Source organism: Notamacropus eugenii, chromosome 1 (assembly GCF_028372415.1).
Source record: "Notamacropus eugenii isolate mMacEug1 chromosome 1, mMacEug1.pri_v2, whole genome shotgun sequence".
Classification (NCBI taxonomy): Eukaryota; Metazoa; Chordata; class Mammalia; order Diprotodontia; family Macropodidae; genus Notamacropus; species Notamacropus eugenii.
The window spans coordinates 211728125-211755488 of record NC_092872.1 but is presented as its reverse complement, the minus strand read 5'-3'; the positions used below and the strand labels follow the sequence as shown (position 1 = coordinate 211755488).

Here is a 27364-nt window from a genome sequence, read left to right as displayed (position 1 = left end):
TGCCCCACAGGTGAAAAGGCTCAGAAAACTGTTCCTGAAAGAAGCTCCTGTCTGAGAAATTCTCACAGGACAATTTTCAGTCTTTTGGTGACATTGATAATGGATCAGGAGGGAAGGCACAGTGGCCACTGGTCTTAGCTCTTGCCTTCTCTTAGAAAAACTGGGACAACTGCTCAAAGTCCCACTGATTTGGCACAGCACTGAGCAAACATTGCTGGAAATATGTTCCATACCTGGCATCACTTCCAATGAGGACTTATAGTCCAAGCAATAGTGAAAAGACAAGAAACTACCCATATCTTCTTCCTAAGACTCAAGAGGCAAAAGAGAACTGAGCATTCTAATTTGATTCCTCATTTGACATCTGCCAAAGTTCAGAGATGTCAAGGAATTTGCTTAAGTTCACACAGGCTGTAAAAGGGATTGAAACTCAGGTCCTCAAGATATATAGATACACAGATTTTGAAAATTTTGTCTTGCCTGTTGCAAAAGGTACAAAATAGTCACTTTTCTTAAAGTTGCCACTTTCATCCAGGAAATGGTGTGGGTCAAACTGGTCTGGATTGGGGAACTCTTCATTGTCATACAGAACAGAAGTCAGTAATGGTATTACAGTGGTGCCCTGGAATAAGAGAAGACAAGTCCTAGAATGTTATTTTGAAAGGACCAAAGAAATCATCTAGCTCAATCTTCCCCTTCCCCTCCCCCTCTCCTGCATTTACAAACAAACAAAATAGTGGACAGCATTGGTTAAAGCGAAGACCAGAACCCTGGTGTCTTGACTCCCATATTCATACCAGTTCATTACATCATACCAAAGTGCCCCCAAGTCAATGTGCAGAGAAATGCAATCTTGACCCCTCTAGTCCCAAGAGGTGGGAGTTACAAGAAGGAAGAATTCAATTCAACAAACATTAGATGCCTAATGTATACCAGGCACTGAAATGTAAGGAGAATTTTGACAATTAGACCTATGAGAAATGGAATGGGCTGCCTAGTTTGGTAGTATGACACACAGAGTGGATGTGTTTAAGCAGAGGCTAGAGGAGCTTTTGTCTGGGGTACAGGTTTAACTAGATGACCTCTGTGCTATTCTCTCATGATTCTCTAATCTTCTAGGAGGGAGGGTAGCTGCTGGTGTGGAGCTTTAATTAAAAATGATTTCACTAGGGACAAAAATAATTGGGAGCGTGGCAGTGGTGGTACACAGGACACCTCAACCATGAGTTCAGGTGTGGCAACTGTGTGAGCAATCCAGCCCTCATCCCCAAAGTGGTTGATGGGGAAGGCAGGCCCAGTAAAGGGAGGTCACACCAATGAGACTGCATAGATGGTAGCTGCTGGGATATCAGAAAACTGCAATGAAAGGCATTAAGACTGTGGTTGCTTCAGGGAGGAAATGTGTCATTCTTCCCTCACTGTAAGGAAAAGCCCCATTCCCTTGGTGCTAGTTATGGCTCCCTTCTTTTATTGTATTCAGCCAATGACACACTTCTTACCTTGGGGATGAGGTATTGTCTGAACTGAATGTCTTCTGTTACTGCGTGAGGCACGCTGGCAGGGACAAGGTCAATGAATCTCTGTATTTCATGGATCACAGCATTGGTATAAGGCATATTGTTTCTGTCTTTCATGCAGGGGCTTTGGTTTTGGCTAATCACTCTGTCAATTTCTTCATGGATTTTTTCTGTCACAAGAGGAATAAGAATTCATGTACAAAGTGGGGAGAACAATAGGACATCTTTCCCAGATTCTCTGATCTCTCACTTAGAATTACACAGGAAATAAAATGCTACTGAATTTACCCCTTAATGAGAAAATTAAGAGTTACATTTCAGTCTTTTGGATCAGTCAAGGGTCCATGGGAAATCCCCTGTCCCTCAGAACTCAGTCCTCAAGTTGTCCTTAGAGAAATACAAGATAAACAGCACTGGGAAAGGAAGTAATAAAGCCAGAGTCAGTGCATTCAAGGGGCTTCTCCACACAGCTGGATGAGTATCTGAGAATTGGGATGCTCCAGTTCTTTCTAAATTTAAATCTAAATTTAAATCATGATCTGGCCCCATTGAATAATTCAGTTACTTAGACTTGTGTGTGGAGGTGGAGGGCATAAACTGAGCCAGAGTAAACTTGAGATTTCTTGCCTTGATGGTCCTCCTTATCTCATTTAAGGTAGAATACAAGAACTAAATATTCTTATTATTTACATACCTTAAGCTTCATGGATACCTTTGTTTTGACATCATAGTCATTTTCAGATAATATTGCTATACTACCACCCAGGCAGTTTTCCTTTGAAATAGGGAACAACTTAACCCAAACCAAACGCATATGCCACATTCTAAACCCATTCTTAATGTTGAACAAGTCAGCTAGGTGGTGCCATAGTGCACAGATCACTGGAGTCAGACATGCTCTCGAATCCAGCCTTAGACAATTATATACCCCTGGCAAGTCACTTAAATGCTGTTTGCCTCAGTTTCCTCATCTGTAAAATGGAGATAATAATAGTACCTATTTCCCAGGATTGTTGTGAGCGTCAAATGAGATAATAATTACAAACACCTTCATGGTGCTGGCACATAGCAAACACTATATAAACGTAACTGTTGATGATGACGACAATGATGATGCTTCCGATGTAGTTTAAGAACAAAATAGTTTTAGGGAAGCTTCCTTATCACTCTATTGAACTTGTGTTCTACTTGTGGTCTAAATCCCAGATATTTCTTAGATAATGATCTGTTTATCAGATTTGCAGTGGTCAGATTTAGAGTAGTTTTGAATCAAAAAGAGCTGGGGCAGAGTTTTGTGAACCCACTCAACACGAGTTTGTGGGATGTGGTACCCAAAAGATCTAGCTTAATCTTGGGCTACGTTATGACAGGCCATTGGTCCAGAATTTGACAAAAGGATGATCTTATTCTCTGCCACCCTGATTGGGCTAGTGTTAATGTACTGTGTTCATTTTTGAGCACAGCATTATAGGAGGATGTTGACAGGCTAAAATAGGTGGTCCTATTTGCCAAGTAAATGTTTGTGGTAGCATCTTGTTTGAGCTATTTGGGGACTAGTTTTTCTGTGGCTTAATCCAAGGTGCTGGATGAAGACCTGGGTAAAGAGTAAATTGGACAAAAAAACCACAAAGTCCATAATGCTGAAGAGTCTAGATACAAGGCTAAGAAGGAAATGGCAATGTCATCGTAGAGAAGGGAGGATTAAGGGTTGTGTTTTCCAGAATGTAAAGGACCATTACATCAAGGAAAGATTAGATTTGTTCAGCAGGGCCCCAGAAGACAGAACTAGGAAAATGAATAGGATTGCAAAGAGGCAGATTTTAGTTAAATAGAAAAAAACGCTTTCCAACAAGGAGAGCCATACAAAAAGAGAACAGGCTGCCTTGAAAGGTAGTGAGTTTCCCTTACTAGGGGGTCTTAAAGCAAAAGTTGGAGAACTATGTGTTGGTGACACTACAGATCATTCATGTATGGTTGAAGAGGCTCTGAGCCTGAGGTCTGGCCTCTGAGGTTGCTACCAACTCTGAAATTCTGTGACTGTGAAAATGAAATACTTCCTATTCCCCAAACACATCACGGGGTTTCCTGTCTTTTTCCTTTGGCCACATCATTACCTACCTGGGATGCCCTCCAGCTTTCTCTTTTATTTTTCCTGAGACTCATTTCTTCATGTTGAAATTCTATTTATATCTAAGTTCACATCCATCAAGCCTTGCATGGTTTTCTTCTCTATAGAAATGATCTCTCTCCTTTGACCTCACACTTTGTAGCACCTGGATAGTCTTCATCTAAAACCTTGCACGAAACTAAGTAGCTCAGTGGATACAGGGCTGGGCCTAGAGTCAGGAGACCTGAGTTTAAATACTAGCTGTGTGACCCCACGCAGGTCACTTAACCTCTGTTTGCCTTAATCCACTGGAGAAGGAAATGGAAAACCACTTCAGTGACTTTGCCAAGAAAACCCCAAATAGGGTCATGAGGAGTCAAATATAACCAAATAGCAACAACACTTTGGGGGTAGAGCACTGAGCTTGGAATCAGGAAGACTCATCGTTCTGAGTTCAAATCTGAACTGAGATACTTACTGAGTGACTCTGGGCAAAGTCACCTAACCTCTGTTTGCCCCACTTTCCTCATCTGTAAAGTGAACTAGAGAAGAAATTGACAAACCACTCCACTATTTTTACCAAGCAAATCCCAAATTGGACCACAAAGAGTAGGACACAAGTGAAAAAATGACTAAGTAACAATAGTTTGTATCAGGGTTTATACCTTACCTCATCTATGAGACCTAAGGCTCTTACTGGTGAGACTTACACTTTACTTAAGTAATAATGAGTAATCATAATAGAAACAATCCACGTGCAAATAGCACATGCCATAGTGAAAAAGAAAACGGGTCCTAGAATCAAGACGACCTGGATTCAAGTCTTGCCTCTGATAAATATTGGCTGTATGACCCCGGGCAAGTCATATAACATTTTAAGAGTACCAGGAAACATATTCTAGATGTTGCTAACCTGCTTATGTGCAGGGAATTACCACATGCTAAGTGCCCCACAGTAATGAAACCATAGTTCTGGACCTTTCATCCCTTTACTTAAATTAAAAAAAAGTTCACAGGTTGGCATTTTATAATTCACAAGTGCTGGGATGGATAGAAAGGTAATGAACTTGAAGACAATAATTAATATTAAATACATTACATATCAACAGAAATATTTCCAAGCTAAGTCACAGCAGGGCTGACCATGAATCTCTTTCTTCCTAACTTTTAGTCTGAATTTCATTCTTCATATTATCTGTCCACTTACTTGTTATCTGGGGGTACTTCAGCAGAAGCAGGAAGCCATATCTCAGAGTGGTGCTGGTGGTCTCCGTCCCAGCTCCAAAGAGATCAAGAGTGGTTTGGACTAAGTTTTCAATGGTAAACTCAGACTGTGGGTTTTGTTTTTCCTGGGAATAATTTGACACAATTAGTTAATAGAAACATTAACTGAATTAGATCTGAGTTATATAACCCAGAATGGAGCAGAGTGATGGCAAATATCTTGTGAATTTGGCTAATTCAGACACTGTAGACCTTCCCCTTTCCCCTTCAAATATTTAGAGAAAAAATTAGGTAAATAGTATTGAGTAACTTATTAAGTTTGGAATGAAATAACATTTATTCAGTGCTGTATACAAGGTACTATAAAGTACTTCATCTTATTTGATCCTCAGTCAAATCTAGTAGGAGGGACAGCATCATGGAGAGCTGCTGTCCTTAGAGTCAGGAAGACCTGGGTCCCTTCTCAGATACACACTATCTAGGGTACACTTGGCAAATCACTTTATCTCTCAGGGCACAAGGCAGCTATTTAAGTGACCAGGGCTCAGAAGGGACCCATGGTAGGAATGTCAGTGCTAGCTCCTGAAGGCATCTGGATAGTATAGTGAATAGAGCACCAGCCCTGGAGTCAGGAAGACAAGTTTGTACCTGGCCTCAGACACTTTCTAGCTATGTGACCCTAGGCAAGTCACTTAACCTCTGTTGGTCTCAGTTTCCTTATATATAAAATGAGAATAACAGTAGCACCTACTTCCCAGGGCTGTTGTGAGGATCAAATGATATGGTAATTGTAAAGTGCTTAGCACAATGACTGGCACAGAGTATGAGTTATATAAATGTTAGTTATTATTATTTATTATCCTTGCCCATGAGTCATCCTTGCATTTCTCAGGCAGAAGTACCAGGCTCAGAGTCAGGAGAGGTGGATTCTAGTCCCTGAACTGACACTAATTTTAGATCTCTGTTTTCTCTTCTGTAATTTGGAGACCCTGTTCTCTAAAGTCCTTTCCACCTCTAGTCATCTATGGGTCTATGGAATTTGGGCTCCATCAGACTGACCCCAGCACAGCCTCAATTTCAGTAAAAGGTGAATGAGTCTTGTACTATGACCTTGGACATTCCCCTCCTTTGTGTCTCCCTTTCCTCCTCTAAAATGAAGAGATTGTTCTAGATGATCCTCTCAAGATATTATTAGGAGACACTGTTTTCCAGAGCTAAGGTCCAAACAGAAAGCTGTGCCCTGAACTTAGTATAACAATACTCCTTTGCGCTTACACTCCAGATGATCTCTGCCACAGCAAAATCCCAGAACTGTTTCATATAATTATTACATTTCTTTCACCAGTACCAGGTGCTCTCTGAGCTCAGACAAACACTTGCTGTATTCATGTTCTGGTCATGAAGCCCTGTTATGACCTCTCTGGTTTCTAGAGGATGGCCAAGGTAGAGAGATTTATAGCAGTATCATATACAATACTCACATAACCATTTGATACAATGGAAGGTAAGATTCAGGGCAAAAAATATTTTAGTTTTAAGAATTTTATTTGCTATGAAGGTTTTATGGTACTATGGATTTCATGAGTTATGAAAAATAAATATTGTTTAAAGTCAATGTGTGTGTGTGTATGTGTGCATGTGTGTTTTATTAAGATGTTAGGACAAAAGGTCCCAAAATTCAAGGCAATTATCAGTGAGAAAAAAAATTTTGCATGTAATTTGTGTGCTGAATTTCATAGGTTATTTCATGACCACTACGTTAGGAAAACGGCATATTCAGAATGTTTTGTTATTAAGAATTGTATGCAGAAAAATGTATTTTCAACAATCTCTAGGAAAAGATTACAGGTTTTGGTGGTCATAGGAACCTAAGTACCATTTCCCATAGGTTCAATGCATCAACATTCATGTTTTTTACTTTGTTGCATTGTTTAGAAACATTGCCTACACAAAAGCTGAGAAATGACTACATACTCATATATCTGTAGATAGAAGATAGATAAATAGATAGACAAGAGTCATGTCCGACTCTTTGTGACCTCATTTGGGGTTTTCTTGGCAAAGATACTGGAGTGGTTTGCTATTTCTTTCTCCACCTCACTTTACAGAGAAGGAAACTGAGGCAAACAGGGTTAAATGCCTTGCCCAGAGTCACACAGCTAGTAAGTGTCTGAGACCAAATTTGAACTCAGGAAAATGGATCAGCATTCTATCCACTATGCCATCTAGCTGCCCATAGATAGATATAGATATAGGTATACACACATGTATATACAAGTATTTTAATATACACACATATGTGTACATATACATGTATATACAGGTACATTTCCTCTAGTGAGGTTTTATGGAAGGCAAGTGCAAAGCAAACCCTGATCTTAGCACCTAATTAGCAATAGTAATTAATTAGAACACGACCACCACATGTCATGCTTTCTTTCTCTGAGAGTAGCTTCCTCAAAAATGGCCTGGTAGTGTCTCTGGGTCTCTGCCCACGGGAGCTGGTGTCTTGAGGTCTCTTCCTCCGCCCACACCTGAAGGTATATTTGGTATTGAAGTTGGTAGCAGTGATCTTGGGGGCAAAAATGTCCAGTTCCAGTTCTGGTAAGGAAGAATTCTGATTCCAAATCTATCACAGAATCTGTCACGATTGCCAGGAACTCTCTTAGGTTGTCTTACATCTACTCTGTATATAACTGGTACAAGCTTAATTATCAAGATGTCTCCCCCCAATTTTAATGCAAATTCCTTGCACACAGGGACTGCTTTTCCTTTTTTTTTTTTGCTATCTCAGTTAGCATTTTATAAATACTTGTTGACTGATTGGTATAAAGGTTACTTAAGACAGATCATGCCAAGGAGTCTGTGAACTTAAATGGGGAAAAGTATAGTTTTATTTTCACTAGACTATAACTGAAATTTAGTATTTCAGCTTTTTAAAAACATTGGGAGAAGGGATCCACATACTTTACTAGGTTGCTAAAGGGGTTCATAGCACAAAAAAAGGTTAAGAATCTGTGTTTTAGATTTAAGAAATACTTATTGTTCTCATTTGTGTGTGTGCGTATAAGTACCAATGGGAAGAACACCCCACTCACTCCATCTCCAGGAGCCAGATGACCCAAGACAACTGACTTGCTGCTTCCACCCTACCTGCTCCATTTTCATTAGGAAACAGTCAATGAAGTCCCGAGGGTCATTGGCATCTAGGGTTTCTTGATGTTCCTTCACTCTCTCCAAAACAAAGTCACTTAAGTCACGAAAGTTTTTGATCAATTTGTGATGAATTCCTGGGAGATAATGGACTAGAGATGGGAAAGAATTGTAGACCTAAAAAGGGAAAAGAATCACACAATTTTTGGGGGAGGTGCCTAGATAGACAAGATAAGTCCTTACTCTTAGATACAAGTAGTATTCAGAAGAAGAAAATGACTGGGTAGGCAAAAGTCACTGGGGCAAAGAGTGGGAGAGTAAAACAGTAATCTCTCTTTTCACTTTCTTTAAAACAATTTTAGATCCCATCCTCTGTCTCTAGGACCTCATTAATACTTTACTGGAATACAGTACTCATATAAAATACTTAAATAATAAAATACCTGAATACTTTTACTGGATAGAGCATTAGACTTGGAATAAGGATGAACTGGGTTCTAAACATGACCTCAGACACATTAGCTGTGGAACCCAATCAAGTCACTTACCTTTTCTCACCTTCAGTTTTCTGTTATGGGAAATGGAGATGAGACTATTGGCCTCACCTGTATCCATGGGGAGCTGAGAATCCTGACATTTTCATTTAAAAGCTCCATTAAATATAGAAATTTCTGATCTTGATATTCAAAACGTTTCTGGAAAACAACTGAGCAGATGACATTGCAGGGGGAAGACCCAAGGGGTATAGTGGGGTCACAAGGCAGTCCTAAAGAATGGGAAAGATTGAGAAAGAGAAAAACTTTAGCATTAGCTTGAAATTAGTTTTCACTGAAACTACAACAGAAGGTTGCTGTGTCCTCCAACAAATCTAGATTACATCTTAGCTGACACTGTTAAAGTTATAAGCACTTTGTGTGTTTAACCACCAGATGGCATTACTTACCACTAGCTTGATCCTATTCATGAAAAGACTCCAGCTCAGTTAAGCCCCACTGGGATACCAAGAAATGACATTTAAAAAATCCATGCCTTCAAACTTTTTACAATAGAATGCAGGAGGCATTGTGCATATAAACAGATACAAATAAGATTATATATGAACACACATACATATGATGAAAAGTAATCTCAGAGGGCAGCTAGGTGCTGCAGTAAATAGAGCTTTGTGCCTAAAGTTAGGAAGACTCATCTTCTTGAGTTCAAATCCTGCCTCAGACCCTTGCTTGTAGTGTGGCCCTAGGCAAGTCACTTAAACCTGTTTACCCCAGTTTCTTCATCTGCAAAATAAGTTGGAAAAGCAAATGGTAAACCACTCTAGCATCTTTGCCAAGAATACCCCAAATGGGGTTACAAAGAGTTGGACACAACTGAAAAGATTACGACAAAAATCTCAGACAAGACATTAGTAGCATGGGGTAAGGAAGATAGAAAGACTTCCTGATTAAGGCAAAATATGAGTTGAATCTTTGCTCTTTTACATTTTTTTATTACAACTTAAACACATAATAAGAAAAGAAAAAGAGACATATTATAAACTTACATGTTAAAGCTTAAATATATAATTAGAAAAAATGTCATGCACCAAGCAGAACATAAGAGAGGATTCAAAATTCAAAATAGCAATAAATTTCCATTTCAAGAAAGCCTATATATTAAATACTATATGTTGTATTGAGAGCTGTCCATGTGACCTGAATCTTGAAGAAAGTCAGGGATTCTCTAAGGGTGGAAGGAAAGAGCAGCATTGTGGGTGAAAAACAGCAAATAGGGCAGTATGGCTAGACAGTAGAGGATGTGGAGGGAAGGAATGTGCAAGAAAACTGAAAGAACTAGCAAGGATCAAGATGGTGAGCAGCTCATAATGTTATGCCAAGGAATCTATATTTGATCCTAGAGGTAACGGTAAGCCATCGGACTGGTGAACAAATGAATAGAAGGAATTCATAAAGTTATAGCTTTGTTTGAGGAAAAACACTTTGGCAGATATGTGGAGGATGGATTGGAATGGGGAGAGATAATTTAATTATCAAGTATTATTATTATTAAATTATTATAATATGTTCATTATCAAGAGATTATTGCAATAGTCCACGTAAGAAATGATAAGGATCAAAAGTAAGGTGATAATAAGATGAGAAAGATGTGAGCTCTATTGTGAAGGTAGAATCAACAAGACTTGGCAACTGATTGGATGTGAGGGTTGAGGGAAATTAAAGAGTTAAAAATGATACCAAGATTGAGAATCTGGGTGATTAGAAATAGGAAAGTTCAGGAAAGGCATAGTTTTTGTTTGTTTTTGTGAAGGGAAAGATGATGAGTTTTGTTTGTTCATGTTGAGTTTGTGATACCTACAGAGCACTCAGTTTGAAATGTTCAAAAGGCAGTTGGTGACATGGACCCAACAGAGAGACTAGATATATAGACATAGTCAGTCCTCAGTTCATACATTTAACTTCATGACTTCAAGTGTTAGTATGATTTTATCAGTAACCTCATTTTCTCTTGCATTGGCAACCACGCACATTTGTGGCTATGTGCAGTCCTTCTAGGCATTTTAATGGTCTTGTTCACCCCACCATTGTAGAATAAAGAGCTCCCCGTGCATTTATTGCATGTTTTCATTGTTTGCCTTTAAAAGTCAAGTTCTGTGTTGCAATTGTGCCCCCAAATTATCATGCAACCTCTTTGGGCTCTAAGGTGATGTCAAGACCTTGCCAGTCTTGTCATCTTCCAATAGTAGCCACTTAAACCCCACAACCTCTCCTTTGGTTTTCAGACGGCAGCCAAGGTAGAGAGGTTTACAACAGTATGTTATAAGGTATAACAACACTACAGCACCATCTGACAGAAGAACATAAGATTCAGATTAAAAAAAGTTTTAGTTTTAGAAATTTGATTTGTTTTATAGTATTTATGGCACTATAGATGTTATGAAAAGTGAATATTGTCTGAAACCAATGTTTTTTAAAAAAAAATTTAGATGTTAGCACAAAGGTCACAGAAGTCTAGGGAATTACTAGCAAGAAAAAATTTTACATATTAACAATTTTATTTTAGGGCAACTAGATGATATAGTAGATAGAGTGGGAGCCCTAGAGTCAGGAGGACCCAAGTTCAAATGTGGCCTCAGACACTAGCTGGTGACCCTGGGCTAGTCACTTAACCTTGTTTGCTTCAGTTTCCTCATCTGTAAAGTGAGCTGGAGAAGGAAATGGCAAGCCACTCCAATATCCTTGCCAAGAAAACCCCAAATGAGATCATGGAGAATTGGATATGACTAAAATACCTCAACAACAACATTTTATTTTGTATACTGCATTTTGTGGGTTATTTCATGGTTACTATATTAGGAAAAGTACATATCAGAATTAATATTTTGTTATCAAGCATAATATGCAGAAAAGTATATTTTCAGCAATCTCTCATGAAAGATTACAGTTTTGGATGATCTTGGGAACCTAACCCCCTATTTCACATAGATTCAATGTATCAACATTTGCACTTTTTATTTTCACACTGTTTTCTTGGAACAATACCCCTGCAAAAGTTGAGGATTATCCTGCATATACATCATGGAGTCATCTGCATGGGTATAACTGACCCATGGGGAGCTAAGGAAATCACCAAGCAAAAGTAAAAAAAAGAACAGAAAAGACTGATGTTAGAACACTGTGGTATACCTGCTGTTAGAGGACTGAAGATCTTAGGACAGAGGACTGAGAAGGAATGATCAGAGAAGAAGGAAGAGGAAATGGAGAGAGAGAGAGAGAGAGAGAAGAGAGAGAGAGAGAGAGAGAGAGAGAGAGAGAGAGAGAGAGAGAGAGAGAGAGAGAGAGAGAGAGAGAGAGAGAGAGGAAGAGAGGGAGAGGGAGAGAGAGAGGGAGAGAATGAGAGAATATTACAAAGACCCAGAAAGGAAAGTGCCCAGGAAGAAAGATGTTTATCAACTATGTCAAATGCTACAGAAAGTTCAAGATGGATGAAGGTTAAGAAGAGTTATTGTTACTCTTGTTCTTTTCAGCCCTGCCCAACTCTTCATGACCCCATTTGAGATTTCCTTGGCAATGATACTGGAATGGTTTGTCATTTCCTTCTTAAGCCCATTTTACAGATGAGGTCACTGAGGCAAAAAGACTTGCCCAGGGTCACAAGAAAAGATGTCTTCTAACTGCAGGTCCAACACTCTATCCACTGTACCATCTAGCTGCTTAAGATAGCTGTAAGCTCTTGCATTTCCTCTAAGTGACTTCAAATTAAGGCAAGTTATTTTCCCAAGGAATTTGTGAAGGAGAAGATGAAGGGCAGCAGAACCGATGCTCTCATCTACTGAGTCTTTAAAAATTTGTAGATAATTTTCTTAGATTGTGAGCCAATGTGGTTCAGTGAAAAGAGAACTGTAACTGGAGGTGGCTCTGGACTAAAAATCTGATTATTTACTACTTGTGTGACCTTAGATAATTTTTCTGGTCTCTGATCCTCATCTGTTAAATGAGAAGGTTGAAGAAGATAACTGTTGGGATCCTTTCCATATTAAATCTGTGATCATAAGAACCACACCCTCCCTTCTCTGCACTGTACACAGTTAAAGGGACCAACAGTCATAGAATCATAGATGTTTTAGCTGGAGGGACATGAAAACGGTCTAGCCCAACCCACTCATATTGCAAATGAGATAACCGAGATTTAGAGGCTAAGTGATTTATGATCACAAAGTTCATAAGCAGCAGAGTCAGGATGTGAACCATAACCTGTTGATTCTACACCCAATATTATTCTACTTCATTACATTCCTAAGGAGGCACAGCAGAAATACATTGCTTCTTACTGCGGCAGGAGAAGGGAAGAGGGAAATGATCCATTATTAGAGAATGGTATAGCCTGAAGGAAGCTTCCAGTTACCTCATTTGACAGATGAAGCAACAGACATCTAGAGATACTCAATGACCTTATACAATGTCACACAATTCGTGGCAGGGCAAGGACTAAAAGTCAGCTGGGTGTCTTGATTGTCAGCTCAGTGTTCACTCTATACTAACTTTGGTGAGTCCATCAACTCCCATCGATTTTATGTTTATACAAATGATTCCCTGATCTATATAACCAGACTTAGTTTTTCTGTTGTGTTACAGTCATGCATCTCTAACTGTCTCTTAGATGTCTCCAAGTGGATGCCCTATAAGAACTTTAAACACGAAAGGAACAAGTTTTCCCCAAAAACTCTCCCCTCTGCCAAGCTCCCATATTACTGTTGAGTACATCGCCATCCTCTCAGTTATCTAGGTCCACAACCTTGGGATCATTCTCAACTCCTCATTCTCAATTCACATATCCCATCTGTTGCCAAATCTCATTATTTCTACCCTTATAATATCTCTCACATATATTCCTCTTTCTTCACTCACACAGCCACAACCCTAGGTCAAGCTCTTGTCACAACTTTCAGGAGCTAATGCAGAAGCCTTCTAATTGATATCCCTGCCTCCAGTCTCTGCTTATTCCAATCCTTCTTCTCTTCAGCTGCCAACATGATTTTTTTGAAGCATACACCAGACCATGTCACTGTCCTGTTTGTTGAGCTCTGACGTCTTTCTATTACCTCTAGGATCAAATATAAAATGTGTTTTGCATTTAGAGCTCTTTATCATCTGGCCCCTTCCTACCTTCCCATCTCCTTATACTTTGCTCCCTTCCCCTCACTCTATGCTCCAAGGAAACTGGCCCACTTACAGTTCCTCACATATATCATGCATTCTCCTGACCCCTTGTCTTCAGCTCTCTTTTGCTCAGCTCTGCCTTTTAGTTTCCCTGAATTTCTTCAAGATTCAAGCCAAATCCCATCTTCTTTGGCCTTTCCTGGTCCCTCTAGCTGCAAACATCTTACCCTTTCAGATTACCCTGTGCATATCTCACATATAGCTAGTTGATTGCATGTTATCTACCCCTCAGAATGTAGGCTCTTTGAGAACAAGGATTTTGGGTTGTCCAGTAGGGAGATAGTTTTCTTTATAATCCTTGCATTTAGCATAATGCCTGGTTCATAGTAAGCACTTAATCAACGACTGTTGGTTGACTTTCCACTTCATTTTCTCCCTCAGAAACTCAGTGTGAACTAAACCAATGGTTCTTGCACTATGACTTTTTTCTTCCCTCCCTCAGTAGCCTCTGCCTTCTAAAGCTTCCAGAGATTACCATAGAGCTTAGAGCAGAATAGATCTGAAAAGTTCACATAGTCAGAGTGGGTGTAGATTACACTAAAATCCTCTGAATTCAACTTTGATCCATATGACTCATCAGAGAAACAAAATTTGCTACGATTAAAAATGAAAAGTAAGCAAACACCAACCATTTGTTTTTTTTAACTCCTCCACCAGGCACTTTGCCTCTTCCTGGACTCTCTCCTCAATGCTCCTCTTCCCCATCCCAAAATTCCTCAGGGTCATAAGTGAGAAGCGTCGAATTTGCTTCCATCTCTCTCCATTACTGAAAAGGAGTCCTATGAGGGGGAGTAGAGAGAAAATAGAAAAAAAATTTCCTCAGCTGAATTCTGAGAAGAAGAAAAATGAGGAGAGAAAATGAGACCAACTCTAGCAATCATGGGTATAAGTACCTTTAGTTTCAATAGCTTCCCTTTCCCCTCAAAGTCCCTTAACACCTCCCCCAAAGTTCATGCTCAAGGACTTGTGGCCCCCAGGCTTGGTTCTAGAAGAACAAGAAGGGGAGGGGGGAAGGATTGGCCAATTCACTTCTTTCTCTCTCAACTATGTTTTCTGCCCCATTTCATACATCCCACACTACACTCATCCACTGCCATGGCCACCTTGGGCAGCCCTACAACCTCATCCTACTTCTGGCAAGAAGAAGCCACTGAGCTGAAGTCCAAAATGGATTCAGGTTGTCCTTGAAGGTCTTAGAACAGATATGGATTATATTAATCTTATTCTTCTACTTCTGCATTTTTTGGTCCAGAAAACCAAAGGGATTATGATACCTTCTGAGGAAAACTGAAGTCCTAATCTTCCTAGACTTCACTGGGGACCAAAGAGAGGGAATTTGTTTTTTGTATTTTGTGGATTATCATATTTTTAGTTCAAAGGAATACTTTTCACATGGTATTCCTGTATTTTTATAAGGGTCTCATAATATCCTTGAGGGCAAGATAAAAATGGAAGACATTGATCAGATTGTCAAAATGTAAGTTCCTGGTAGGCTCTGGACAGCCAGGGTGGATATCTGGTTGGAGGAGACTGATATGGATGCATATCCCACCTTCACTGGGTAAATGTATTTCATGGTTCTGTCCTGGACCCTCTTTCCTTCATTCCTCTCTCCTTTCTTTATCAGTGATCTCCTTAACTCCCATAAACTCAATGATCTATGATTTTTACATAGTTGATCTCCAAAGCTACATATGTAGCCCTCAGTCTCTTTCCTGAGCTCCAAACCCACATCAACAAATATTTGCTGGACATCTGTCTAGATGTCCCATAAACATCTGAAACCAAAATTGTCCAAAATAGAACCAAGTATTTTCTATCACAAACTTATGTCTCCCTGATTTCCATTGGGAGGACCACCATCTGTGGAGGCACAGGCTCAGTCTCACGGGAACAGTCTCGGGTCATGTAAAGGTGAGGGTCTCTTGAAACTGCTGAGCTCTCATGAGGACCCCAGATAACAGCTGGGAATTGAGGGAGTGAGACGAGTTATATCTTGTTTTCCACCTCTTCTCAGTGGGAACGTGCTGGGGAGAGCATCCCACCCTTGAGGTTGGTCAGTGATCTGAGCATGCCTTTGTTAATTGGCTGATGGGCTTGGAGCATGTACTATCCCCGAGCGAACCATGCAGCTTGGAGAGCTTAAGTGGGGACAGAAAAGTCTGAGAAGGGGGGCAGGGCTCTCTCTGGGAGAGCTTGCCCTGCATGCTGATATGTAGTTTTTATCCTGAATAAAGCCTACACCTCTGTTTCACTCTGGCGGTCTCTTGTCTTGTATGTTCATCTGGCTGATCACCGAAGACCTAAAGTAGGTAAGCGACCTGGCAGCCCATGGCATTTGGCCAGACAACCATCCTTCCATGTTATTTTCCCATGTTTACAATGGTGGAGGCAATCCTTAATTCTTCACCTTTCACCCTAGGTTCTTCTGGAACCTAGGTGGCACTGTGGATAGAGCACTGGGTCTAGACTCAAGAAGAGGTTAAATCCAACCTCAGATATTTACTAGCTGTGTGATCCTGATCAAATCACTTAAAGTTGATTTGCCTCAGTCTCCTCAACTGTAAAATGAGGATAATAATATCACTGATCTTCCAAGATGGTTGTGAATATCAATGAGATAACATTTGTGGAGCATTTGTTATAATACCTGCCACATAGGGACCTACTAAAAACTTGTTTCTTTCCCATTCATCTCCCACTGCCCCATCTAAACAGCTGTCAGTTGTCAAGTCTTTTCTAATCTATCCTCACAGCATATCTTGCCTCTTCTCTTCACTCACAAAGTCATCACGTTAGTCCAGACCCTCACCACCTCTGATCTGGAGTATTGCATTAAATTCTTAATTGGTCTGCCTGCATCCAGCCTCCTTTCTGATCTGAATTCCACATAGCTGCCAAAGTAATATGCCTAAAGCATAGGTCTGACTTCCCTTCTCAGTAGGCTTCATGAGCTCCCTATTGCCTTTGAGATCAAAATTTCTTCTACTTAGCATTTAAAGCCATTCATTACTTGCTTCCAATCTACTTCTCCAGGCTTACTACATATTACTAGCTTTCACATACTCTACAGTCTAATCAAAGTGGGCTTCTTGTTTCTCAAACATGACATTCTATTTCTTATCTCCATGGCTTTGTATAGGCTGCCTTCCATGCCTAGAATTCTCTCCTCCTTATCCACCACTTCTTAGAACCCTTACCTTTCAATGAGACTTACTCTAAATGCCATCTCCTACAAGAAGTCTTCTCTGTTTACCTCAGTAGTTAGTGGTTTCCTCTAAACTCCAAATTACTTTGTACTTATTTTGAATAGATGTTGTATTTAACTCTACGCACCCTTCTCTCCCACTTCTCCCCTACATTGTGGAATGTAAGCTCCTTGAGGAGGGTTGGGACTATTTTACTTTTGGTTTTGTATCTTTTATGCCTGGTACAGTATCTGCTATACAGTCGGCACTTAATAAATATTCATTCAGTTGAACTGATATGTAAATTTTCTCCCATTTCTTGGAATGCTACTTTAATCTAGATTCATCATTTTATCTGGATTCTTGACCCTGCATCAAACAGAAACATACCCAATCCCTTGTTAATGGTGTCAGACACTGGGAAACTTCCTCTGCCAGCAAAGACATCTCCATGATCAATCAGAGCTTCCTTAATTGCTTTATGTCCATGTAGTACGATAGTACGCTCAGAACCCAAGTACAGAGTGAATACTGGGCCGTATGTTTTTGCCAGCTGTAGGAGGAAATGTAGAAAGTAATTGATAAATTTGCTAGTAAATAGCTTGGATTGATGCTGTTAATCTCTTTAGAGAGATTTTCAACTCATTAATAACTCCATCATGATATTTTTGACATTTATATCAAAGCGAGTGCAAGGAAGTCATGCACTTTGCTCAGAGTACAAATGGTCAAAAAACCTAAAGCTGTGGAGTAGTAACTAGTAGAATGGCTGGTGACATGTAGTTTATACCCCTAGAGCAGGGTCTTCAACTTCTTCTTTAACTCTGCTTCCTAGAATATCCACTTTCCTTTAAAATTCAGCCCATGTATTATGGGGAGCATTTCCTGATCTCCACAGTGAATAGCGTTTTATCCCTCTTTACCAAATTATAGTGCATCTACTTAATTATTTACATGATGCATTTTTTTCATTAGAATCTAAACTTCTTGAAGGCAGAGTTTTTTGTTTTTTGTCTTTGTATCTCTGGTACCTAGCATAGTACCTAGCATATAATATGTGATCAATAAATTGGATTGGATCAAATGGGAGCAAATGTTTTTCCTTGCTCTGAAGTGTTAGTAGCATTAAGGTTGGGCAAGCAGAGAAGTGTTGGTAGAAAAACCTCAGAGCAAGGCATGCAATATAGTCAGAGGAGTGAGTAAGAGGAGACAAAGTGAAGGCAATGAGGTCAGACAACTCTTACCAACAGTTTGGCTATAAAAAGTTTCATCCAAAGCTTGGGGTATACCCCCAAATCTCTGTCCTTTCTCTCTACATTCTCTCTTGGTGAACTCATCAATTGCCATGGGTTTAATTAGCATCTCTACACTGATGACTTCAGATCTATATCTATGTCTGGGACTGTTTTATTTTTGGTTTTCTATCTTATACCTGGCACAGTATCTGGCATAAACAGGCACTTAATACTTACTCCATAGTCCTACAACACCAACTCTCTATTGGACACTCCAAAATCAATGTTACAAAACCACCTGGAACTCAACAACATGGCCACCACCTTATATCAGGCCCTAATTGCTTCTCACTTGGACTATTGAAATGGCCTTCTAAGTAAGCACTCTATCTTTTACTTGGAGACATCAAGATTTATGGTGACGTTCTCTCAAACAGCTGACTCTTCCAGTTCCTCAATCTCCTTAAATCCTCTGACTTACTCCTCCATTGTGCTTAAGCCACATACAGGGACAGTCATACCCTAGACTTCACCATTACTCACAAATCTAAAGCACTAACATTCCTCTAACAATAACTTCCCATCATAACATTTTCCTCTATGTCCTATCCCTCCAAAAACTATTATAACACCTAAACCTCATTTCCTTCTCAGATCGTTAATCCTACTCTGAATTTACTTTCAACCTTTCTGATCTCAGTCTTAGTTAACCAGTTCATCTCCACATTGTCCTCCACTCTTGAATCCCAGTCCTATCTGCACTCATGATTTGCCAAACCCCAACACTGGATTCTTCCTGTCACCTGCCTTCTTAGCTCCTGCTCATATCCTGTTGAACAGAACTGGGGGAAATAATAAAACTAAACAGACTTGGTAAATTATAAACTTTATTATTTAACTTCAACTGGGCCTTCACTGTAGTAAGGTAATCCTTTTATTCCTCCTTAATTGATTCTCTGTCCAGCTCTTCATAGCAGCTATGCCAAGACCTTCTCTTCCCTCCTCAAGTCTCCCACATTTCCCTCTATCCCCTTTTTTCAGCTAGAGAAAGTAAAGGGTCTTGTCTCTTATTTTATCAAGAAAATTGATTGGCTGCTCATTTACCATGGTCTATCTCTTCTTTTCATCTCAAAATTCACAACACCTCACTCACCCTGTCCTCCTTTCTCCCAGTCTCTGAAAATCAGGTGGCTTTTTTTCTTGTCAAGGTCAAGCTCTCTATATATGCCCTTTCTGTTTTCTCTAGCAGACTGTTATCTCAATTGGTCTCTCTCCCCTTCAAGTCTTCCTTCTCCAATTCACCTTCCTCTCAGTGTCTAAAGTGATTTTACTGAAGTGTAGGTCTGACCAAACTACTCCTTTACTCAATATAATTCAGTGGCTTTTGGGGACCATGGGATCACACATAAAGTTATTATTTGACATTTAAAACTATTTTCAACCTGGCCCCTTTTGACCTTTAGTCTTCTTGTACTTTACTGTCCTAAATTCACTCTACAGTGGCCTACTTGTCATTCCTCATATCCATTTTCTGACTTGATTGTGTTTGAACTAACTTCCCAGTTTCCTGGAATGCTATTCCTCTTAATCTCTGCCTTCTGACTTTCCTGGCTTCCAGTAAGACTCATTTCAAATCCCACCTTCTGCAAGAGTTCTTTTCCAGTCCCAGCCCCTTCCCATCAGCCACTGTACCTTCCTTATGAAATTACTTTCCATTGATTATATGTATAATGTGCACATCTCCCTCTCTCTCTCTCTCTCTTTCTGCCTCTGTCTCTTTCTTCCTTCCACATTCCCTCCCTCCCTCATTATTTCCTTGACTCTCCTATTAAATGTGAACTCTTTGAGCTTAATAGAGGCTTTTGATCAATTGATTGACTTCCCCTCCTCAGGAAGTATCTCAGCAAGGTCTACTTTTAGATTTTCAATTCAATTAGACATTCAATTAAAATTCAATTCAATAAATAGTTCTTAAGTTCATATTATGAACCAAGTGCTGTGCTAGGCACCAGCTCTCTTTAGAGAGAGGTCTCTGGAGGGAAACAAAGACTCTGGAAAGCACCTGATATGTAGAGGAACACATACCTTGATCATGTCCCTTTCTCAGCTTGTCTCCCAAGAGATGACAAAGAATTTCCCCTTGGATGAGACTAGGGACTCTCTCATTCAGTTGAGTTGAGATCTCTTGCCCCCAGTGGGAGAACTAATTCCCTGTCTATTGTCTATTGGGGCATTCTCATCTTTGTAACTTCTCAGATTTCTGTTTGCTATTGGATTGGATAAATGGTATGTTTGTTATTCACTTTGTGTCATGGTCTTTGTGTAACTGGTATTTGGTGAGAAGAGAGTCAAGACACAGCTTAGGGCACTCATTCTATGCCATGGAATATCAGTCAGGAGCACAACTTGAATCTAAAGTTATTTCCCCTAGACTAAAAATAATTAAGGGAGTGGATGACTATAATTCTACCTCAGAACCTGTTCTTTGAAGAGAACAGAGCAGCTAGCCTTGTGGTACCAATCTGCCTTCCTGGAAGGAATCAAAGTCTCTCTGGGAGAAGGGTAGATAAGGATTACTCTGAAAGTATCTATTTATATCTCCCTGTAAATCACATTTAAACAAATGATGTGGACAGACATAATCTACATACAAATATTTACCAAGCAAAAGGATTTATTGACATTCTTAGTATCCAACTGCAGCATATTTCCAATAACTGGGAGGGGAGTAGGCCCAGGTGGGAACTTTCCTTTTCCATGGCCCTTTCTCCATACTGAGATGAGAAGTAGACAAAGTACCAGGCCAAGAGCAGTGACCACAGATGGATCCATGGGAGTTTTTCCTTGTTGCTAAAACAATGGAGAGCTTAGAATCCAAAGATTATGAAAAACACACAGACCAGTAAGCAAACAACTCCCTGTTGTCTTGGGCAACTGTGGCTTTACTTCAGATGGACTTTGATCTGCTGGAAAAGATAAAAAGGGAAGACTCCATTAATTTATTTTGAATTTTCCACGGACAGCATAGCTACATAGTCAATGAGCTGGTAACAAAATGTCTCTGAGAAATGGCCATTCATTCCCTCTTCATTTTTGAATGATAAAGTTATTTATTTGAAAGAAATTACTGAAGCAGTATACCATCTAGAGGTAGTAGACAATGGAAGGATATATTTTTTAAACCTCTGTTGATACCTTTTGTTTTTATATCTCACCTTTGTCCCCTCCCCAGAGAGCCATCCATTAAAACAAAGACTATAAGAGGGGTATCCATTCAGCAAATCAACACATCACCCAAGCCTGGCAGTATGTACTGTGTTCCACACCCATAGCCTGAACTTTACAAAGAAGGGAAGGAGAATTTCTTTTTTCAGGGCCAAGCTTGATCTTTACAATTACATGGTGTTCAGTTTAGGTTTTGTGGTTATTATTCCTTCCATTTATATTGTGGCATTCATAATACATATTGTTTTCCTGGTTCTGCTTACTTCACTTTGCATCAGGTCATGACACCCCATGCTTCTCTGTATTCTTCATAGTTATTATTTCTTAAAGTGCATCAATAGTCTATTTCACTATGTATCACCATTTGTTAGCTATACCCCAATTACTGACATTTACTTAGTCTCCATTTCTTTACTACAACAAAAAGTGCTGCTACAAAGATTTATATTTAGTTGGCATTCTAATAGAAGAATGAATTCTCGGAACTATCCCTTATGACTATGGGTCATTATTAAAAAGTGACATTTATTTTTGATATATGCTTTAAAATTAATTTTCCTGGAGAGGATTCTGGGAAGATGGTGGAGTAGGTCAGAAAATTCCAAGCTCTCAAGATTTTACCCCACAAAAGAGATAATATAGCACCTTAGGATGAACAAAGAGCAGGTAAAAATAAATAAGAATAGGGACACATCAGGAGTCTTCCTGGGACAATTTCAGAACATCAGAAGAAAAATCCCAAAATGAGGTTTGGTCCCAGTGTAGAGTAGATAGCTTTAGGCCAGGGCCTGAATTCACAATAAGAGGCTTGCAAGCAGCAAGCATTGACGATAGCTGAATTGGGAAGCCCCTTTAACCCCCGCCACCGGAACTTTATCCATGATAGTGAGGGGACTTAGGTATCTGAGCCAGGAAAGATCCAGGCAACTATGCTGACAATAAATGCCAGATCTAGCATCCTTTGAAGATCAGGGTGGGGGTGGGGTGAGGGACCAGAAGGAACCAGCACATATGAGGTAAGTGCAGAAGCAGTAGGGCAGAATGTCCCTGGCTGTAGGCACTTATAAGAAACTGAAGGTTTGCTTTTGGTTCCAAGCTAGAGGGGAGAACTGAAGATCTGGGGTAAGAGGAATCATGCCCCATACCCCAGGGCTAGAGGTGATTACAAAAATTAAGCTATTACTCAAAAAAAATGCTTAGGCAAAGGAGAAAGCCAACCAATGAAAGTTATTATGGGAGAAGAGACAGGGGTTCATCTTGATAGGAGAATATTGAAGCAACGAAACCCTTTTCTGCCTCAAAGAGTAAGTTAAATGGTCACCTGCCCCAAAAAAGAATTCATAAAACTTAAAAGACTTTGAAAATCAAGTGAGAGAGGAGAAAAATAAAAAAAATAAGAATAACTCAAGAAAAACAAGAAGATTATGAAAAGAAAGTCAACCAATTAGAAAAGGAAATGCAGAATCTTAAGGAAGAAAATGACACCTTGAAAATTAGAATTGGTCAAGGCAAAGTCAGTGAAGTTATAAGAGATCAAGAAATAATTAAGTAAAATATGAAGAATGAAAAAATAGAAGAGAAAGTGAAACATTTTTATAAGCTAAACAGCTGATCTGAGGAACAGATCAAGAAGAGAAAACATAAGAATAATTGGACTACCTGGAAGTTCTAATAAAATAAAGAATCTTGATACAACAATACAAAAAATAATTAAAGAAAATTGTTCTTAAGCATTAGAACAAGGGGCAAAAATACGAATAGAAAAAATCCATCAAACACCACTTGAAAGGGATCCTATGAGAAAAACCCAAATTCCAAAACCCCAGTTCAAGGATAAAATATAAAAAGCAACAAGAAAACATCAATTTAAATATGATAGTGCCACAATTAGAATCACACATGACCTAGCAGTGGAAATACTAAAGGTCTTGGAACACTATATATCAAACAACAAAAGAACTGGGGGCTCCAGCCGAAAATATCATTCTCAGCAAAGTTAAGCATAACCCTGAATGAAAAAAAAATGAACTTTTGATCAACTATCAGACTTTCAAGACTTTGTTAAAAAAAAACCAAACCTGAGCTTAATAGAAGAATTTACATACAAGAGTCAAGAGAAATGTAAGGTACATACCAAAGATTGATTACAAGGGATTCAATAAGGATAGACTGTTTACTATTTATATACGTAAAATGTAAAATGTATGTTTAAGATTGTCATTACTAATTGGGTACTTTGTAAGAAAGATTGGAGTAGACCTGAGTATGATATGACTTTAAAAAGTAAAACCATTTAGGAAGAGCTAAAAAGACTAATTATTTTATACAAATGAGGTGCAAGAGGAAGAATCAATACAGAGGAATTAGATGAGGGAGGACAGCTGGTAGTTCTGGTAACCTACTTTCATTGGGAATGAGTTTAAGAGGGAACAATATATATAAAACTAGAAAATTATAAATTCAGAAGAACTAAAATAGTAAAGGGATAGGGAGGGGGGAGAGGACAAGGGAGGGACCTCTAGAGGGAGGGTGAAGGAATAGGTTAAAGGAGGGTATAGAAGGGTGTTTAGACTTATAGGAATGGGAGGGAAGTAGGACAAGATATCAGGTAGAAGTAAAGTAGAGGGAGTCTGGAGGGAAGGAAAACAAGATATATACACAAACATAAAAACAAAGGTCAGGAGTAGAATTTGTAGGGAAAGTATATGTCTATATATGTATGTATGTATGTGCTATGCACATGACATGTTTTTTTCTTTCCTTATTTTGCATTTATGTTCCAATATTTAAGTTTATGTTTTTTTTTCCTTATTTTGCATTTATGTTCCAATATTTAAGTTTATGTTTTTTTTTCTTTTCTCTATTCTGTATTTGTGTGATGGTGTTTGAGTCTAAAATAAAATTTAGAAAGAGAGAAAGGATCACTGATCACAGATCACCATAAGAGATATAATTATAATGAAAAACTTTGGAACGTTGTGAGAATTACCAAAATGTGACACAGAGACACTATGTGAGCACATACTGTTGGAAAAATAGCACCCATAGACTTGCTCAATGTAGTATTGCCATAAACCTTCAATTTATAAAAAAGTACAGTATCTAAAAAGCACAATAAAACAAAGCATAATAAAGCAAGGTCTGCCTGGCTGATATGCATAATTTGAAACTAAGGTCTTCCTGATTCTGGTTCCTGCTCTCTATCCAGCACACCTGGCTATCTAGGTAGACGGGTGGCCTAAGATGAGAACTTCTTTCTAAGTCAACCTTTCCCTAACGTCCTTTGTATCCATCAGTGAAAGAAGAGTGGAGAGAGATATTAGCACCAGAATTAGAATCTCACCTCAGACTCACTGTGAACTTCAATTTCCTTACCTATAAAATGGGACTAGTAATAGCACCCATTTCACAGAGTTCTGAGAATTAGATGAGTTAATGAATGTGAGGCACTTTGTTAAACTTAAAACCCTATAGAAATGTCAATTATAATTGTCATTATTATCATCAATACATCAAACAAAAAAAAAATCATTTTCCTGATCAGTTTCTTTCTAAAAAATAGATTTTTATATCTTGTGTTTTTATATCACCTAGGTTTCCCACCTCCCAGAGGACAATCCCTTACTGTTAAGGGATCCTTTGACTATTATGAAAGAAAAGGGATAAAATTTCAGTAAAACTGATCCATACACGGAAAAAAATGTGAAGTGATATGGAACATTCCACATGCTTGGACTCCTTCCTTAACTCCTGAAAAGACGAGAGGGGGGGAGTGGGGGTGGGGGGGAATGCTTCGGGCGAGGCTTGCTAGTTACAAGTCTGTAATATTCATCTTCTGATATGTTTTATGTTTGTCCTTTTCATTTACTTTGATAGTCTCTATTTAAATGAATACTTTAGCGGGGGTGGGGCGGTACTCTGGGGAATATTGCACACACAATGATACCTAGAGAGGTGAAATGATTTGCCCCAGGGGACAAGAAGTTCCCAGACTTGGCCAAAACCAGTCCCACTCTAAACTTCATCACGTTGCATTTACTTTAGCAATCCCGCGATTTTTTTTTTTTATGCCATTGAGGAAAACTACTCTATGGCCATAGAAACGGGTTGTTATTAACATAAGGCTGTTCTCTTCAGAAAGAAACTGAGGATCGGAAATTTGGGGTACTAGAAGACATCACTTACCATTTCCTCTTCAGTTGGGACTTCTCTGAAGTCACGGAGCTAAGTGGGTGGATTGAGATGCAAATGAAGGTCCTCTGACTCCAGTTTCGGAGAGTTTTGCACTAAGTCACGCACGAGCCACTCCCTCTTAGCAAAGGGAAGTTGGGGCGGGGACCCTATGCACGGACCTGTTTATGTCTTTGCTGAGCCTGGTTTTTAGCTCATTCTCCCACTGGATTGCGGACCCACACCTACTTCTCCCTAATTCAGGTGCTAAATAGAAGCTAATCCATCCTCCTTCTTCCTAAGACCCGGCTTCACCCCTTCTGCTTTTGCTTTTTTTCTTTCCAGTATCTCCGCTTCCTTCCGAAGCATCCGGATTTCTGAACTATTTCCACATCCCGAAATCTCGACCAATAGAACCGATCTTGCCCTTGAACTTAATCCTGGGGCTTTAACTGGTTGTCTCCTGAAGTCTACCAGCTAGCTAGGCAAAACGGAACAGGAAGAACAAAACAGCCTAGCAAAGGGAGGAAAGAGGGGTTAGGAGAGTGAAGGGAGGGGTGGTGTTCATTCATTCAAATCATACGAGCCTCCACTCTGGATTGAACAAACTAACTTTCCAAACAACTATTGAGATTTTTAGAGAGCTCTAATTGTTAGGAAGTGTTGACTATCCTGCATAGTTTCATGTCACTTTCAAATCTGATAGACATTTTATGCATTGATCAAAGTCGCTGAAAAAAAATAGTTGAACAGTGCAGGACCAAGGACAGATCCCTAGGACCCTTTACTAGACACCTCCTTTCTAGTTGACATCTTCCTATTAATGATTACTCTTCAAGAATGGTGTCATTCAAGCAGTTTTGACTCCACTTAATTATTGTATCACTTAGCCCAAATCTTTCCATCTTGTCCCCAAGGATAACCTAAAGGATTTTATCTCATATATATTCCCCTCCCCCCATCATCCTGGATTGTAGCCATGGAGTCATGTGTTATTCTTTTTATTTTAAATTTAATTTTATTTTTATTCTACATTTAAACGCTAAAAAAAAAAAACAACCAAGCATTTCCATATAAAAAGTAGAACAGAAAAATATGATTGTATATAGTTACACAAATCCTGCTTACATGCAGCTCACTTTTTTGAAGTACATAAAATATCTGTTACTTTTAAAACCATACTGCTTTGTTTTTCTGAACTTCCTTTTGCTATCTTCTATGAATTTCCTGCCAAGTGACTCTTCTTTAGGGTAAAGCAACACTATCACTACAGGGATAACTCAGAGATATTGCAAGTTCAGTTCCAAACCATCACAGTACAGCAAACATTGCAATAAAATGAGTCACACAAAGTTTTTGGTTTCCCAGTGCATATGAAAATTATGTTTGAACTATACTATAGTCTACTAAATGCAAAACAGTATTATGTCTAAAAACATATGTACCTTTATTTAAAAATATTTTATTGTTTAAAAAATGTTGACCATCATCTGAGCCTTCAGGAAGTCATAATCTTTTTACTGGTAAAAGGTCTTGACTGAATGTTGATGGTTGCTGACAGATTAAGTTGGTGGTTGCTGATGATTAGTGTGGCTATGGAAATTTCTTAAAATAAGACAACAATGAAGTTTGCCACATCAATTGACTCTTGCTTTCATGAAAGAGTTCTCTGTAGTATGTTTGATAGCATTTTACCCACAATGGGATGTCTTTCAAAATTTTCATAAGTCCTCTCAAGCCCTGCAATAAAGCAAAGGCTTTATCAACTAAGTTTATGCAATATTCTTCAATATTGTTGTGTCTCAGGGAATAGAGAGGCCCAAGGAAAATG

At 39.1% G+C, this 27364-nt stretch overlaps 1 protein-coding gene across 2 annotated transcripts in view; it reads right to left on the bottom strand.

Moving 5' to 3' along the window:
* The window catches only part of LOC140515225 (cytochrome P450 2C19-like), a 28782-nt gene extending 2755 nt beyond the window's left edge, over positions 1–26027 (bottom strand). Inside the window, exons 1-9 of one of the 2 annotated variants that reach the window (XM_072625827.1) lie at positions 25549–26027; positions 20800–21104; positions 17294–17456; positions 14345–14494; positions 8607–8767; positions 8002–8178; positions 4832–4973; positions 1500–1687; positions 481–622 (exon numbers count right to left, since the gene is read on the bottom strand). In XM_072625827.1, coding sequence (XP_072481928.1) covers positions 481–622; positions 1500–1687; positions 4832–4973; positions 8002–8178; positions 8607–8767; positions 14345–14494; positions 17294–17456; positions 20800–20970 — 1294 coding nt within the window. In that variant the 5' untranslated portion in view covers positions 20971–21104; positions 25549–26027. The remainder of the gene's footprint in view (positions 1–480; positions 623–1499; positions 1688–4831; positions 4974–8001; positions 8179–8606; positions 8768–14344; positions 14495–17293; positions 17457–20799; positions 21105–25548) is intronic. The other variant, XM_072625833.1, reaches the window with a different exon arrangement.
* Between the last annotated feature and the right edge of the window lie 1337 nt (positions 26028–27364).